Source organism: Lissotriton helveticus, chromosome 9, assembly GCF_964261635.1.
Source record: "Lissotriton helveticus chromosome 9, aLisHel1.1, whole genome shotgun sequence".
Lineage (NCBI taxonomy): Eukaryota > Metazoa > Chordata > Amphibia > Caudata > Salamandridae > Lissotriton > Lissotriton helveticus.
The window spans coordinates 243,285,207-243,302,631 of record NC_136070.1 but is presented as its reverse complement, the minus strand read 5'-3'; the positions used below and the strand labels follow the sequence as shown (position 1 = coordinate 243,302,631).

The following is a 17,425-nucleotide window of genomic DNA, read 5'->3' as shown; positions in this document are numbered from 1 at the left end:
AAGAGTTCTTCAGATAGCGAGAGGATTATCTGGGTGTAGTAGACATAGGACATGATGTTAAGTCCTTGGTTTCTGATGATGTTGGCCAGCAGGGGACATGTAGAGGTTGAACAGTGTAGGGCTGAGGGACTAGCCTTGGGGGACGCTGGATAATGATGTTCTTATATTCAGAAGTGAGGTGGTAGGTGGATCTCTGGGTTCTTCCGGTGAGGAAGGAGGTAATCCACTTGATAGCATCTCCATGGATTCCAATGTGGTGAAGCCTCTGGATATGTGTGTGGTGGGATAAAGCGTCAAACACTGCTGAGAGGTTGAGGAGGATCAGGGCTGCCATTTCTCCCCAGTCTAGCAGGACTCTGTTAGTGGCAGCAATCAGGGCGGTTTTGGTGCTGTGGTTGGTGCAAAATCCAGATTAGGAGATGTCCAGAAGATTGCTGCTCTCCAGGTTGGTGGTCCATGGCCTCAGACTTTGGCAGGAAAGGGGAGCAGAGAGATGGGTTGGTAGTTCTTGAGTTAGCCTGAAGGGGAAGCGAGTGCAGGTTTACGAGAACCAATGTTATTTTTTTTTTTATTGGTACCTTTAAAGAGTCTGACAGCAGAGTCTGACTGCTTTCACTGGGATCAAGGGGTGGGTAAGTAAACCAGCTAGTACAGTTACCATAGTCTGATTTAGATAATGTAAGAAATGGCACTCAATCTGGAACAGCCATTGGGGTGGAAGAAGTGGAAATGCACAAAACTGTCCCTCAATACCACTTCAAACCTCAGTCCCCACCCCCTTTTTTAACTACATCCTTGAAAGTTAAAGGAAACAGTTAAATGTTCTGAGAAATTCCTTTCAATTCAATTAACTAGGAGGGCGAAACAAAACGGGCACATTCGAGCGTCCTTTACATACAATAAAACAATCACTCTGGAGTGTTACAGATTACACCACAAAAACATAATGACATAAAAATGGAACTCATGCTGGCAGTCTCTGCACAGAAGGCGAGCATTAAATGAACAGGATGAATAAGGCTCCTTTACCAAGCGAGAAGTTTAGCTGACCACTGGTGAGAACTGTAAGAAACTTGCAATACTGGGGAGAAATGCTTTCACAAATGTTCCCAAACAAGCACCAATCACAAGAACTACACAAACACTGTATATACCAAAGGCACTCATTTATTTTGTGACAACATTTATAGTCTAGCATTCGAATCAACGAACATAACTAGAATTATGAATTTCATTCTAGATCAGCCAAATCCAATGAGCTTACCAGAACTTTTAATGTTTTCCCTCCTTCCAATGTGATCTCTAGATCAGAAAGAGCAGCATCAACTTCATCCACTTCCTTTTCACTGTTATTGAAGTGATTTTCCGAGGATATTACTGAAAGTTTGTTGATGTGATACTAAAATAAGGATAACATTTCCATTAACAGAAATCTGGTAATCAAAAGTTGAAAAATAATTCAGTTTGCATCGTAAACTGTAAAAGGCAACTGGCTTTTCAAAATTTGGGGCAAACATGCAGTAGTATCAACACAAAAACAGATTATGGTAAATCGTTCACTAAAGCATTAAATGTTGGTAAAATGGGTGAAATCTTAAGATTAGTTACATTTTCATAAATGCAACAGGTTAACCTACAGTACATGGCAAATAAGGTGACAACTACACAAAGGAACATAACAGGATACCACTTTTATTCATCTTTCACCCCATTAATCACTCCAAATCAGATGAGAGTGTAACACATTGATAATGAAAGCTAGTACACAGAAGCAGAATGATTTAACAGGCCTACCAAATAGCACACACTATATCACGGATGAAAGGGTCAACTGGCAGAGAGGAGACGGAAAAAAAAGTTAGTTCGCTTCAGTAGCACTCTTTCTGTTGGATAGTATATCTAATCTCAGATTGCTCATCTTTAGAATATTCCCCAGACGCAGGACAGTATTGGGGAACATTTCTTAGCAGTGCTCCTGTGCCATGAGACTGCATGTGAGATTCGTTCTGCCCCGAAAGTAATGGAGTAGAGTTGCCCCCCCCCCGACCCCCCCAAATCTCTTAATTTGTATATGCCAAATACATTCAACAGACAATACTGCAACTGTTGGTCGCATAAAACCCAGCCATCGTTGATGGATACGAGCCATTCCCAGAACATCGTATTAGTTTGAATCAATACTGATGCTCTTTCATGGCATCCGCTTTCCCCTCTGTGCCCGGGAATGAGGGATAACAAGGTACATTCTCTATACTAGGGCAGCTCTCCATGTCCAACCATAAAGGCCCCCCCTGAGGTTTGATACGTGAGCTGTTGCATGTCTTACATACTAGTCCAAAGTGTCGTCTCCACAGATCTCATATTTTGTGGAATTTTCTGGGGCAGCCCCTACTTAGGTATTGTGGTGTGTTCAGCGGCCATATAAAGGTCCATCCCCCTTGTCCCTTGCTGAATCATAGGATTCTCCACAACTCCCCATCACCTAGCCACATATCTCTTGGCTACCGCCAGTCCTAGGGAGGCAAAACATAGTTGGGCCCTATTAATATCTACCTCACTCGGGAGTCCCAATAGGGTGAATCCAGGTTCGACCGGCATTGTCGTTTACAATAATGTCCCCAATATCTAGATTATGGTCTCCCAATGTATCTGTATCATGGGCAGGCCCGTACTGTGTGAAAAAAGTTGCCTTTGACAGTTTTACAGGTGGGGCAGTAAGGCGTTTCTGATTTTCCCATGTTGTGTAATTTTTCTTTATCGTAATATGTTCTATACAGCATCTTGTACTGTAGGAGGTGCAACCGTGCCTGGATAGCAATCTCTCTGGGATGCATTAATGCCGCCTCCTAATGTAGGTCTTCCAGGGGCCCGATCTCCTTTTCCCACCTTCCTCGCAATCCCTTGTCTGACACGTTATTTATTGTTAATAGCTTTGTATGTTAGAGATGCAGCCTTTTCTACAAGCTCTTCCAGTAGTAGTCTTCCCTCTAGTGGGGTGTACTCCTGTAAATTCGTGCACTGTATACCCTCTGCTCAGCATGCAGGTCACAGCTGCACATATTAGGTGAATTGGGATTTGTGTAGGCCATATTCCTGACTAAGCGTAGTCCAGGTTTTGAATTCACCTTTGTCCGTTAAGACCCTTATCGTGGAGATTCCCAAGAGGTCCCAGGCATCAAACCCCATTAGTTTGCACAGCTCTTTGAATATTTCCCCTTCCTAGAGTGGTGTGGTCTTTGTAATCCAGCTCGCCCAGCCTATAGTTTTCGTTGCTCTCGCCCATGCCTTTAAAGTGACTTGTGTAGCGGGCAGTAAGTGGGAGATTGTCTTCCCACCATAAGGATAGTATAGATGTGTGTGCAGCGCTATCTATTCTCTCGCCAGGCGGCATGTTGGGTAATCTATGGCTCTATGTAACCATTCATTTATGGGAACGAAGTTGTAAGCCCAAAAGTAAGCTTCTAAATCTCGTAGAGCAATCACCCTGTTGTACTGGTTTTGCTCATTTGCTGCAATGTTTTAAGCGCAATTCTGGGGCTGACCTCCTTGCCATAGTGGGAATCGGAGTCCACTTTCCAGCTCGGCAAACACTGCCTGTGTGAGTGGATGATATGTATTCTGGCGGGCATATAGCAATTGGGGTAGGGTGATCATTTTAAAGATGGACGCTCTTCCGAGCAGAGAGAGTGGGAGGTCTTTACATCGTTCCGCATCTAGTTTAAAGTTGTGTAGGACCTTTCCGAGGTTTTTAAGCCTACATTTCTCTCTATGTGGGGTTATAGAGAGTCCTAAATATTGGAAGCCATCCTGAACGACTCTTAAGTCACTGCTGATGAGTTGTGCTGCTCATACATATATCAGTCTCCAACCTCTACTCAATGCAATGCAGAAATACGCCACAGAGAATAGTCTAAAAATCAATTTCAAGAAAACTCGGACTATGTCCCTAAACAAAAGAAGAAGGCTGCAGAAGAGGAGGCACCTGGTAGGTGCTTATATTGAACCCTCCACTGACCACAAATACCTAGGTGTCATCATTGATAAGAAAACACGTTACTTACCTGTAACTTCAGTTATCCAGGATTGGCATCTTTCATAGATTCACATACCTGAATCGTCCCCGCTGTCGAGGTGGGAGTCTCACGGTACAAATAAAAACATACACAATAGTAGTAAAATATCGTACAATAGGCTATAATGGACCATAAAGTCCCTCCACTAGCGTATCCTTGTCCTTTTGTAAAAAGTACCAAATTTGGAACCCAGCCAATCAGGCTCCAGCACCCTCTAGAACACTCCACAGAGAAGCAAGTCCCTCAGATTTTCGTAGCACAAGTGACAGTAAGTATAACATAGTAATTAGGGAAGCCTCTCCGGGGATGAGGGTGGGTTGCATGTGAATCTCTGAAAGAAACCAATATTGGATAACTGAAGTTACAGGTAAGTAACTGGTTTCCTTATCCAGTATTGGGATCTCTTTCATAGATTCACATGCCTGAATCAGAATAGGTAGCAGTAAAAATCTTAGTCCCTTAGCAGATGGTGGGTACTATATAGATTACATTAGACACTTTGTGCAATATAATTGTAAACATACTTATAACATATGCCACATCATATGAGAGTGACATTAGAAACATTAACAATTAAAATAGACAGCATTCAAAGCATGAAACAAGATAGTCAGCTCTCGAAAAAGGCTCACCATATTTGAAAAGGTTGTGTAGCACTGCTTGACCAACTGCTGACTCCGGTTCTGTAGCCAGATCAAGACAGTAATACCGTGTGAATGTGCGCACATTCTTCCAGGTTGCAGCACGGCAAATCTTCTCCAACGGCACTCCGGAAAAAAGCTCTCCTGATGACAGCCCTTGAGGAATGAGCGTTAGGCTGCACAGACAAAAGGACTTTCAGCTTTAAAGTGGCAAAATTGAATCGCAGATGCAAGCCATCTTGCAATTGTGGACTTTGTCACTGCTGTACCTGGGTTTTGACCACCATAAGATACAAACAATTGATCCAACTTACGAATGGATACAGTTCGTAATAAGTAGAATTTAAGGCACCTTTTAATGTCCAAGGGGTGTAGGGCCTTCTCAGCTGGGGTAGAGGGACTGAGAAAGAAAGTATGTAAAATAATGGGCTCATAGAAGATGGAACCTTTGGAATGAATGTAGGATTCGCTCTTAGGTGAACCTTAGGTATGGTTGTTTGATAGTAAATGCTTGAATTGCGCTGACTCTCCTAGCAGAGGTAAGCGCCAACAAAAGAGCAGTTTTCCAGGCGAGTGTTTGGAGTTCAGCTTTGTGCACAGGTTCAAATAGATGCTTCATGAGCAAAGATGGAACCAGATTAAGCCTCCATTCAGGGGGAGGAGCTCTGATGGGCGGAAAAGCCCTGAAAAGACCTTTCAAAAATTGCTTGACCAAACGGTTGGAGCAGAGAGATGGGCTGCCAGTAGAACATCTGTTGAGATTGTGGCCAGATGCAGCTTAAGAGAGGCGAACATGAGTCCGGACTTAGCTAATGAGAAGATAGGGGAGAACCTTCTCTGGAAAACAGTCCAGGGGATGTGTATCATTATCTCAGCACTAAGAACAGAAACGTTTCCATTTCAGAGAATAGGTTTTTAGAATAGAAGGAGCTCTTGCTTTTGCAAGTATATCCCTACAGTCTTGCGGTAAGTCTAGCTCCTTGAATTCAGTGAGCTCAGAAGCCAGGCATGAAGCTGCAGAGGGGCTGGATGTGGGTGGAGAATCTGGCCCTTGCTCATTGTCAATAGAGTTGGAGACACTGGGAGACTAAATGGACTCCATTCGGAGTGTAGGAGAAGCTCTGTGAACCAGTGCTGATACGGCCACCGTGGGCCAATGAGAATCATTTGGCACAGTTCCAGTTTTCTTAGAAGCCTCGGGAGCAACTGAAAGGGAGGGAATGCGTAAGCGAAAATCCCCGTCCAACTTATGAAGGAGTTTCCCCAAGAGCCCTTCTCTGGATCCCAACTGGAATATAATTGGCATTTCAGATTTGTTTTGAGATCCACGTTGGGTCTGCCACACATCTGAAAAATGCGTTCCACTATGGACTGTTCCAGTGCCCATTCGGGCAAGAATTTGATGTTCTACTCAAAGTGTCTGCCTGAGTGTTGTTTACTCCTGGCAGATGCTCCAACTTCATGGTAATGTGATGAGAAAGGAGCCATTTTCATATGGCCTGTGCTTCCTGAGATAGGATGTGAGAACAAGTATCCCCCTGGCTTGTTTAGGTAATGCATGCAAGTGGTGTTGGCGGTTCTTATGAGAACTGATAACCCCTGAAGTCTTGGAAGAAAAGACTATAGAGCCAGAAAAATAGCTCGAAGCTCCAGGAAGTTGATGTGCCTTCTTGATAATGCTTTTGACCATTGCCCTCTTATGCAGAGATCTTGGCGGTGCACACCCCATCCTTCGAGAGGGGAGTCTGTAGTCAAGATGAATTCAAGTGGGGGAGAAAGAAAGGTAAGCCCAGTCGAGATATTGCTGGAGCGCTGCCACCAAAGCAGAGTCAGTCGCATAGCTGGGGTTATCCTCACCAGGTCGAACGACCCGGTTATTTGAAGTCATTGACTGTCAAGTTCTTGGATAGGTCTCATCCTGAGACATGAGTAAGGAATCAAAAGGATTGTAGAGGACAACATTCGAGAAAGGATTTTATCATCCTCACAGAAGCGAACCTTCTTTTTCGTAGGTCTGATGCTAGAGAAACCAGATGACATTGTCTTTCTGCGGACAAGGATGCTTTGCCCTCGATAGTGTCAAAAACTGACCCCAGAAACTGAATCCTTTGACGACGGAAGAAAAAATGATTTTTGGGAGTTGAGAGACAGCCCCAGAGATTGAAACATGCAAAGGCAGGTGTGTGTTGCTTCTAAAGCCTGTCGAAAAGAAGGAGCTTTTATTAGCCAATCGTCCATATATGGGAAAAGCTGCAGCCCGTGCTGCCTGAGATGAGCCGCAACATGAGCAAGGCATTTTGTAACTCTTGTAGCTGAACACATGCCAAAAGGGAGAACCCTGAACTGAAAATGCACACCTGCCACAGTAAAACGGAGGAACTTTCGATGTTTGGGATGGATCGGGATGTGGAAGTATGCATCCTGAAGATCTAGTGTTGTCACAAAGTCTGCATGGTCTAGGAGCTGTAGAATCTCTTGAAGAGCAACCATGCGAAAGGATTTCTTTTGCAAGTATTTATTCAGCTTCCTCAGATCTAGGATTGGTCTCCATTCTTCCGACTTTTTCTGGACTAAAAAGATACTGGAGTAAAAACCTCTTCCCACTTGGGAGCAAGGCACTTTCTCTATAGCTCCTTTTAGTAGCAAACTCCTTGCCTCCTTCCTGAGAAGAGCTAGATGTGGAGGATGCTGGGGGGCGCTAGAGGGCGCGCTTACGGAATGGCTGCTTAGACGCGCAGCTCCCGCTCCTTGGTCATCGATCCTTCATCGATCCTGCGCCACGGTGTGCTGTATCACCCCCAAAAGACTGGATCCTGCATCCTGCTACCGCTCTCCACACTCGTCCAGAGTCTGGAGCCGCTGCGTGCTCTGGAGCTGGAGATACGGGCTGCTGACATCTGCCCGACTTTTGCTTCGGAGCTGCTGAGAGCGAGTGCCCGGCTGCTGCAGTCACGCGACACTGGGGACTGCCACGAGGCTTCCAGGCCGCATCGAGCCTCTGTCATCGGGATCCTCCTGGGACGGCGCTGCGGGGGTGGCCGCGCAGGTAGGCGACTGCTGAGGTTTTAGCCTTGGGCCCCCCCCCCCCTCCCCCGGCCTCCGCTGACTCCCCTGGCTGGCACTGAGTGGGGGCTGCTCTTCGCACGGCGGGGGGGGGGGCTGCGGCCTCTCCGGACTGATGTGCCGGCCTCCCGCATAGCTACTCAGCCCGGCCTGTGTGGAGCGGACCGCTGGATCTCCTGGCCGGGGACCGAGGCTGGCCCCCCTGCACTGTGTGTCACCACCACGCTCTGCGATACTCGCCTGCGGACCGCCATACCGCGTCGGATGCCTGCGGTGCTACTGGCTGCGCAGACGCTGCATATCCACCCTGCAGGGGAGCCCCTGGCCGCTCCACTGTGCGGCGCCGTCCTGGGGGATGTGATACCCTGCCATTAACTGCCGTGATCCTTCTAATCAGGACCCTGCTACCCGTTATTACCACAAGTGCCCGGGCTTCTCCTCAGCCGTTTCTGGCCTGCGAGTGCTCACTGCAGCGGCTGCGCGCCTCTAGCTGGACAATCACCTACCCTTATCTTGGTGCAGGGCGGCCACATAGCGCTTCACCCTGGTGACGCCTCTACTACTGCATGATACATCACACAGTGCTGCGCCTCTCCTGCCTACTGCTGGCTGCATCTTCCTTGTGAGGCCTTACTTCACGCTGGACTGCTTTGCCATCATTCATCTTGGCTCATACATCGCCTCCAGACGCCGCCATGGGGCGGCCCGAGACTCGCCAGCCCAAGCTGAGCTTCGACAGTGCTCGTAAAGGCGCCAAGTCGACACAGATGGGACCGGGGCCAAGCGCTCCTTCTCCGCAGCCTACCCCGCCTCTGCCCCCTGCTATGGACCTTACCAACCTGATTCAGGAGATGCGTCAGGGCTTCGCCACTGTCGTGGAGAAGGTGGATGGGGTCACGGCTCGACTAGACGCTTTAGTCCATAAGGTCGACCGCCATGAGGAACGCATTACGACCGCGGAGCAGCGAATATCCGATAACACTGATGTCACTACGACCCACACGACGCAGCTGGCCAGAATGGACAATCTACTTCGTGTTATAGCGGCAAAAAATGAAGACTTAGAAGCGCGTAGCCGCAGGAACAACGTACGCATCACGAATGTGCCGGAGTCCACAGCCACGGGTAGGATGGAACTCTACGTGGAGAAACTGCTCAAGGGCTCCATCGGAGAGGAGGCTTTCTCATCTCAGTTCATTGTGGAGAGGGCTCACCGCTCCCTGGCGCCTGTGCCCCAACCTGGTTTGCCACCTAGGCCTATAATTGCCCGCCTCCTGAATTACCGTGATCGTGATGCTGCCTTGAGAGCTGCCCGGACTCAACGATCACTGCAGTACAACGGAATTACTTTTTCCATCTACCCCGATTTCACACCGATGGTGCAGGACGAGCGACGCAAGTTCCTTCCAGTAAAGAAAAAACTGCGGGAGGCCCAAATAGACTATGCCCTCTTGTATCCTGCGAAGCTCCGAGTCACCCATCAAGGCACGCAGCGTTTCTTTACCAACCCGCAAAAAGCTGAGGACTTCCTTAAAACGATACGCAGGGCGCGTAGGGACGGACATGTTTCTGCGGATGAACAGGAGAATGTTGGCCAACCTCCACTGCAGCACGATGACTAACTATCCCTGCGTGCTTTGGGTTACATATGATCCGCGCCGCTCTGCCTGCAAGCAGCGGCTCGGTCTTTGGCAGCTGGGGTGATACGAAAACGATGGACCTACATGGACCCTGCACCCCAGTGGTAACGTATACCAAGGACCACTTTCTCGGCCATAGTCTCCACCGAGGGCGGTACAGTTCTGGAGCTACGGACCGGGTAGTGGCAGTGCGCGCTCTATGCTATACCCCTACTGGGTGTTCCCCATTGCCTTGTTGCGTCTTTTACTGTTTATGTTGTTGCCGTTGGGAGGGTGGGGGGGGGGGGCTCGCGTGAAGGGGATCCATGGCTACTGGCATGATTGGGATGCTGGGGTGGGAGGGGGGAGGATGGGTTTCAAGAGGCTCAAGTTGCTTAGACTGTGTATATATTTGCTAATCCGGTGTGTGTCTTGGTGCTGGAGGAGACGATGTGGATACATACTGCAGCCCCCTCGGGCGCTGTCACTTCTGCTATTGTCGTGTCCATGGCTGCTTTGAAGACTACTGCGCGACTGATATGCTTGTCGTGGAATGTCCGAGGATTGAATAATGCTAAGAAATGCAGAAATGTTATTGCTTACTTGGATAGACATCATGTACAGGTTGCCATGTTGCAGGAGACGCATCTGCCTGTACGAGGCGGTGCCTCTTTTGCGTCAAAATGGGCTTGTGCCCGTGTTTTTTCTTCCTACTCAACTTATGCAAGAGGTGTGGCGGTGCTCATTGCCCGCGGAGTGCCTTTTCACCACCTCGAAGAGGCGGTGGATAGAGAGGGCCGATATGCCATGTTGTGGGGTAGGGTGGGTCACGACATTTACTTATTTGTATCAATGTATGCACCGAATGTTGATTCGCCTGCCTTTTTTTCCACATTATGGGGTAGAATTGTGGCTGTTGGGGCGCGACACATAATATGGGGTGGTGATTTCAACTTGGCGCTGGCACCCCCCCTAGACAGAGCCGATGGTGTTAGCTCCTACAAGCCCAAGGCCAGTGAGGCGTTAGAGGGAATTGTAGAGGAGGGTGGACTATTGGATGCCTGGAGACGCCTGCATCCCCTGGGACGGGAGGGTACATATTTCACGCCCCACACCGGGACTTGGGCTCGCTTGGACTACTTTCTGGTTAACAGGGAGATTGCTGTAGAGTTGTTGAGAGTAGACCACCTGCCTAGGACCTATTCTGATCACAGCCCTGTATCGTTGCAGTTCCGTACTCCTGGGTGGGACACCCCGCGGCTGCAGTGGAGACTGCGTCCAGATGTGCTTCTTGACAACCTATTTCGCACTGAGTTGGGTGAGGAGATAGCAGATTTCTTTCCTAGAAATAAAGATTCGGTAAAGTCAGTTGAACACATATGGGAGGCTTTCAAGGTTACCATCAGGGGTTTCTGCATCTCTAAGAGCCACGGGGTACTACGCGCTATCCTGCACACCATCACCACACTGGAACGGGACCTGCGGGCTCTGGAACTACGCATGTCGTTAGACACTGACTCACACCTGAACGCCACCTTTAGAGAGAAACTATCACAATACGAGGAGGAGGCGGCCAGAGAGGTGAAATATCGGGGTAAACACTGGGTGGCCCGGAAATATTGTGAGGGGGATAGGCCTGGAAAGGTGCTTGCGGCAATCACACGACCATCACGAGCGCACAACACTATACTGGAACTTACCGACGTGACCGGTGCCTCCATCAGAGACTCGGATGCGATACTTTCCGCATTCACGACACATTACTCTTCACTTTATACTTCCACGGCGGAGGCAAACGCGCCATACGCTGCGTACCTCGATGACGTGGCGCTCTGTTGGCTCAGCGACGGGGACAGGGAGTTTCTTGCAGCACCTTTTGAGCTGGATGAGGTCCGCGAGGCCATCATGTCCCTCAAAAATGGCAAGGCACCGGGACTCGATGGCATCCCAGCCGAGTTCTACAAAGCGTATATCGATATTATGGCGCCCGTACTCCGCGAGGTCTTTACCGAGTCCCTCGCCGATGGGGTACTTCCCTGCTCTATGCGTGAGGTAGTAATCACCTCCCTTTTGAAACCGGACAAAGATCCCACCTCCTGTGACTCTTACCGTCCACTCTCCCTCCTAAACTGCGACGTTAAAATACTCGCCAAGATTCTGGCCACTCGACTGTCGCTGCTGATGACCAGAATCGTTCTGCCTGATCAATCTGGCTTCGTTGCGGGCAGATCCACGTCCCATAATCTTCGCACCCTTTTCTCCTTGCTCCGCACGGTCCACCCCGACGTTCCAGTGGCGGCAGTTTTCCTAGACGCCACCAAGGCGTTCGACTCGATCGAGTGGCCATACCTTTTTTCAGTCCTGGCCAGCATGGGATTCCCTAAATTGTTCCTCTCTTGGGTCCGTCTTTTATACACGGACCCCACAGCGAGGGTTTTAATTAACGGACAGCTGTCGCATCCTATTACACTCACAAGAGGTACCCGCCAGGGATGCCCGCTCTCTCCCCTGTTATTTGCCATCGCGGTCGAACCGCTCGCCTGTCGCTTACGACAACTACACCGAGCGGGAGCGGTACAATGCCTGCAGCGGCAAATTGATGTATCCCTCTACGCGGACGACATCACATTGTACGTCAAATATCCTGAGATACATCTCAACCCCCTGCTTCGGGAGTTCATCCTTTTCGGAGGGGTATCCGGTGTTCACATCAACTGGGCCAAGTCGCAGTTTTTTCCCCTTACAGACGCGGTACACGACTTCCCTCTTGATTATCCGCTGTAGTGGTGTCGCGGTGATCTTCGATATTTGGGAATCCGTATTTCTCGTGATAAAGACGAGACACTACGATCCAATTATGGAGTGGCCATAACCAAGCTCACTGCTTCCGTTGACAGATGGATCACACTGCCGCTTTCCATGGCCGGGAGGGTTCGCTCATTAAAATGGTGATATTACCCCGTTTTTTGTATCTTTTCCTTAATGTTCCCTACTACCCTGGTGCTTTTTTCTTCAAGACACTCCGTACGGAGTTGCGCAGGCTTTTCTGGGGAGGCAAATCCCCCCGCTTAAAGTGGTCGACACTGACCCTTCCCTATGCCAAGGGTGGATTCGATGTCCCCGATTTTGAGGCATACTACCAGTGCGCACAGGCGCACTTCGCCTACCATTGGATGGCTCCTACTCCCTTCATGCCGCATATAGCAGTGGAGGACTGGATCGTGCACCCACTCCCGCTCAATGGCCTGCTGCACTGTCCTGAGGTGTCCATCACTACATCGAATACCTCGGTTTCCTGCACATTAGATGCATGGCGCCGCATTGCTAGGCGTCTGTTATGCCCGCTGCCCTATTCCCCCAGACTACCGCTCACCTATCATCCACAACTTTCCCTATTATCAGAACCGGGATTCCGTCACCTCTGTGCTACACTACTAATCACCTGCTGGGGCGATCTGTTTCATGAGAGTCAATTCAAATCCACTGATCTCTTTTTTAAAACACATGAGCGCACTCCCCTTGAACTTTTTTACTATATTCGGCTACGTGCGGGGATGCGTGACATCCTGCCCAACTACCCTTAAGAGCCCGAGATCCTATCACCGCTGCACTTCCTACTGGGATCGCGTGACGGAACCCACCTGGTATCTGGGCTCTACCGCGAGGTCCGCGGTGCTGCTCCGGAGCAGGTCTCCACTGCTCGGCTACGCTTGTCTGCTGAACTTGCCATCGATATCTCAGATGACCAGTGGACACACTGCTGTGCACTAACTTCCCGCATCTCTGCCAGCTGCAGATTGAAAATTATTCACTATAAATTCCTTCAGCGAATATATTACACGCCGGTACGAAAGCATAGATTCCGGCTGGCTGGTAATGACCGATGTGAGCGGTGTCGCGCCGACCATGCTGATTTTCTTCATCTGGCATGGGACTGCCCCCAGATTGCTCGCTACTGGCAACAGGTGATTGAGGCCCTTGCGGAGATGGTGGGGGAGGCGATCCCTGCGGACCCTCTGCTCGCCATCCTCGGGTACACAATGCAAGTGCCTAGAGATTGCAGAAAATTCGTTGACACTGCTTTGCTATTGGCCAAACGGCGTGTTGCATGTCACTGGAGCAGGGGAAGGGCGCCCAAATTCAAAGACTGGCTTACAGATTTGACATATTGCCAGGATCAGCATGCTACCTTTGCTGAGCTACTACCTCCCTCGTGTCGACCCAGAGATATTTGGGATCCGCTGGTGCACTACCTGCTTCAGCGCTCGGAGGATGACGCGAGGTCGGGCGATCTCCCTAACACTCCTCGGCACCCTGAGCACTCTCCTAGAATTTGACCCGTAACTCCTGCTTCGCCCTTTAGGTCTACCTCTTTTGTTTGTGTGCCCTCGTGTCCCTACGGATTCCCGGGCGATGCAGACAGCCCTGCCCCGGTCATCCTGCCCCTCCCCTCCCCTTTTTTGAGCATGCACACCCTACCTCGCACCCACGACACGATTTCGCACCTCTGGGGGACGATATCCTGATACGCACCTGCGCTTTCCTCAGATAGTCTTCTATTGCGTTTTACAGCACTGGGATGAGAGTTCTGGACACGACATCTCCCCCACACTTTTCCACCCGCCCGGACTAACACAGCACACCTCTTTCACTACTTACTACTACACAGTCATACACTGCCTCTTTGTATGTTACCTCGTTGGGACGTGTTGGTCCCTGTTCTACAACCTACAAAACAAAACATTAGGAAAGACTTTCCTCTTGTTCGAAAAACATTGTTCAACTGCTGCTCATCCTAGCTTGTCCTACATCACCGGATGCGCGACCAGCGCCATATATGCTTATAATGTGCCGCCGGGCCCCCGGGATGCCGGCTTGTGGGCTGTGTATTGCTCCTTCTTGCTGCCGGCCTCCGGGTTGTAGGCGAAACAAGCTGTGTACCATACTCTGTTTACTCCAATAAAGCAGAATTGAACCCAAAAAAGAAAAAAAAAAAAAAAAAAAAAAAAAGATGTGGAGGATGCTTCTTTAAAGGTGGATGGGGAGGAGGGAGTTTTACAAATTCTAAGGTGTGTCCGAATAAGATTATTTCCAAGACCCACTTGTACGAGGTCAGCTTTTCCCATTGGTTGAAATTACAAGAACTGTTCGGTGTCTTGGTGCTAAAGTGTGGCCAAACTGTTGCAGGTGTTGGGGAAACGTCCCTGTTTCCTACCATTATCTCTGACCTGTTGGGTCGGTTTCCTCCTGTTTTGCTGTCTGTAAGAGGCAGTAGGGGGTGCTCTAAGATTGTTGAAAACCATAATTTCCCTGATTATACTGGGTTTGGTACTTTTGGTAACCACCAGGAAAGGAGAAAGACCCTCTGCATGGGCGCCTCGAAAAGGAATCCTCCTGTATTGAAGCGTACCCAGGGCTTTGGCATCATCATCGATGTGCTTGCCAAAGAGCGCATCCTCATCAAAAGGCAGGTCTAGAATTTTGCTTTGAATCTCCAGGCGGAAAGTGGTAGATTTAAGCCAACTCCGACGACGCAGGACCGCTGCTCCAGCCAGCGGTCCGAATCCTAGGGAGGCTAGATCCATGGAAATGTGGATCATTTCCGATGCTGCTCTTTCCCCCTCCAGGAGAATTTCTCTCCTACCGTTCTTATCCTCTGGTAAAAACTCAAGGTATGGAGCAATATCTGACCACATTTGGTGGTCATACCTCCAAATGATTGCCAATGAGTTAGCAGCACAAACGGAAGCACCTGCCATGGTGGGAAAGCTCTTCCCTATATTGTCGAGCTTCCTACCATCCTGGTCAGGAGGCGCAGTGATCGGTGCAGATGAATTTCCACAGCCGGAGCGGCCTGAAAGATGACTGATGTTATAGTGAACAAAACGGTTCTTAGCTTATTTCCAAATCAACAAGCCAATGCTGTATAGAAACACAATGGAAAACTATACGTGTTATAAAATTTCCAAACCCAGCCGGGAAAGGATTTTATTTTATAAAGAAGCAATGTTCAATTCAGTAATACATTCATAATCACAAGACACAAGCCTGTGTCGTACATGAAAAAGAAGGAAACAGAAAGATAGCATAAGGGTGAAAGGGGTGTCTATCAGGCAAAGAGCGAGAGCAAAGACAGGGTACTGTTTGTAAGTAACAAATCAATCACAGTATCGCCTGGAGTGGAACATAAACAATCTTATTGCTCAATGTTATAAATATGAAACCACTCATGGGTGTCGACGTTTCGATCCCTATTGCTCGAAAAGATACATGGGATCATCATCAGGACATTTATAATGAACAAAACATGCCTGATTGTAAAAGAAGCCTGTTCAGGAGAGACGAAGAAAAAAGATATATTTCTTAAAAAACAGCTCAAGAGTAGTTTGCAGACGCATGTCACATATGTATCGAAATCGCAGTGTGTGACCAAGTGCATGGTGAATGTGACTTCTTCAAAAATAAAGTTACAGCATTTTCAAGTTCCTCGGAATCGCAGTGGCGTGCGTGAGATGACGTGATTGTGCACCATTCGAACAGCGGTTTACTTGGTATGGGGATTGTGAGTGAGAGGTGTCAATGATGGGACAGTGGAGTGGAGTAGAGTGGAATGAGGTCAAGGGTGGCCTTTACTTCGAGTGTGGTGGGCCGTGTGATAACTGCGGGGCCAACCTGCTAGTGGCAGAGTCAAATTGGAATGCCCACGTTTTCTTAAAGAAGGGGGAAGGAGGAGTAGCGCAAATCAAGACTACATAAATAATGAGGCTAACCACGGACAACGTACCAAGAAGAGAAATAACCGGGCGGTTTCTTCGGGGGTCCGGACACAATAGGTGAGGCAGGATACTTGCACCGTATTGGTCGTGTCTAACCGCGAGGATGGCGCTGAAAGCAGAAAAGCGCATTTAATAACAGAGAAGCGCATTTAATGGCAGGCTAAGGGGGAGGCTCGGTGACTGAAATCAGCGACGGTAAGGCTTACCTCAATACGGCAAAACAGCCGGAGTTTACTTTGAACAAAATAAAAACTTTTTGTGTAGGTATCATGGACCATACACATGGGATCCCAACAATGGGGATTTGGACGCTGCAAGGTAAAGAGTAAGGAGTGCATCAATAACGGCCACCGGGCGGGTCATAGCAAAACAATTCAGGCGCGCAACATATGTAGGCCAAACAACCCAAAAAGTAAGGACCAGAATAAGTCAGCATCGAAGCCGCATTAGGTGTGGCACTCCAAATGCACCCCTTGTTGAACACTATGCCAGTATGAAGCATACAGCGGATGACCTCCAATGGACAGTCCTGAAATCCGTCAAACTACCACAGAGGGGCGGCAACCTACAGCAGTTGCTAAATCGTGAGGAATTGAAGTCCATCATTCAATTCAATACTATTCGGACTGGACTCAATCGCAGTGAGGACTGGACTACGCTGCTCTGATTGAACAGTGATAAAGAATTCATGAGATTGGTGTAATGCTGCACAATGGATACTCCAAAACACCATGACGAACTGTAAATATAAATATGATCTCCTGGAAGTGACTTTATTGACTTGATGTGTGGTAATGTTTGTTTATTTATTACTTATTCACCGTTTCAGAATGTCACCTCGGCACTATCACTCGGTGTTCACTGGCACCCCTGCCCCTGCCCCTTATTTAGCCACTACAAAATGGCCCCCACAGTAGACAGCACCACCCTTAAGGCTTGGCACCCGTTTTTGAAGGTCATGTGACCTGCGCGGTGTGCTGTTTTCTCGACGTGCTCCTGCAGTCCACAGACTTGCATTCGGCATCGACCGAGGAGCCAAGGGTAGACGAGTCCGCATCGGGACTGAGTAAGTAATTGTTGCGCGCCTGAATTGTTTTGCTATGACCCGCCCGGTGGCCGTTATTGATGCACTCCTTACTCTTTACCTTGCAGCGTCCAAATCCCCATTGTTGGGATCCCATGTGTATGGTCCATGATACCTACACAAAAAGTTTTTATTTTGTTCAAAGTAAACTCCGGCTGTTTTGCCGTAT

The 17,425-nt window shown here is 48.8% G+C and overlaps 1 protein-coding gene across 2 annotated transcripts in view; it reads right to left on the bottom strand.

Moving 5' to 3' along the window:
* The window catches only part of FERMT2 (FERM domain containing kindlin 2), a 612,725-nt gene that overhangs the window by 149,712 nt on the left and 445,588 nt on the right, over positions 1–17,425 (bottom strand). For both annotated transcript variants that reach the window (XM_078659827.1, XM_078659826.1), the window contains one exon: positions 1,265–1,399. In XM_078659827.1, the coding sequence (XP_078515953.1) occupies positions 1,265–1,399 (135 nt within the window). The remainder of the gene's footprint in view (positions 1–1,264; positions 1,400–17,425) is intronic.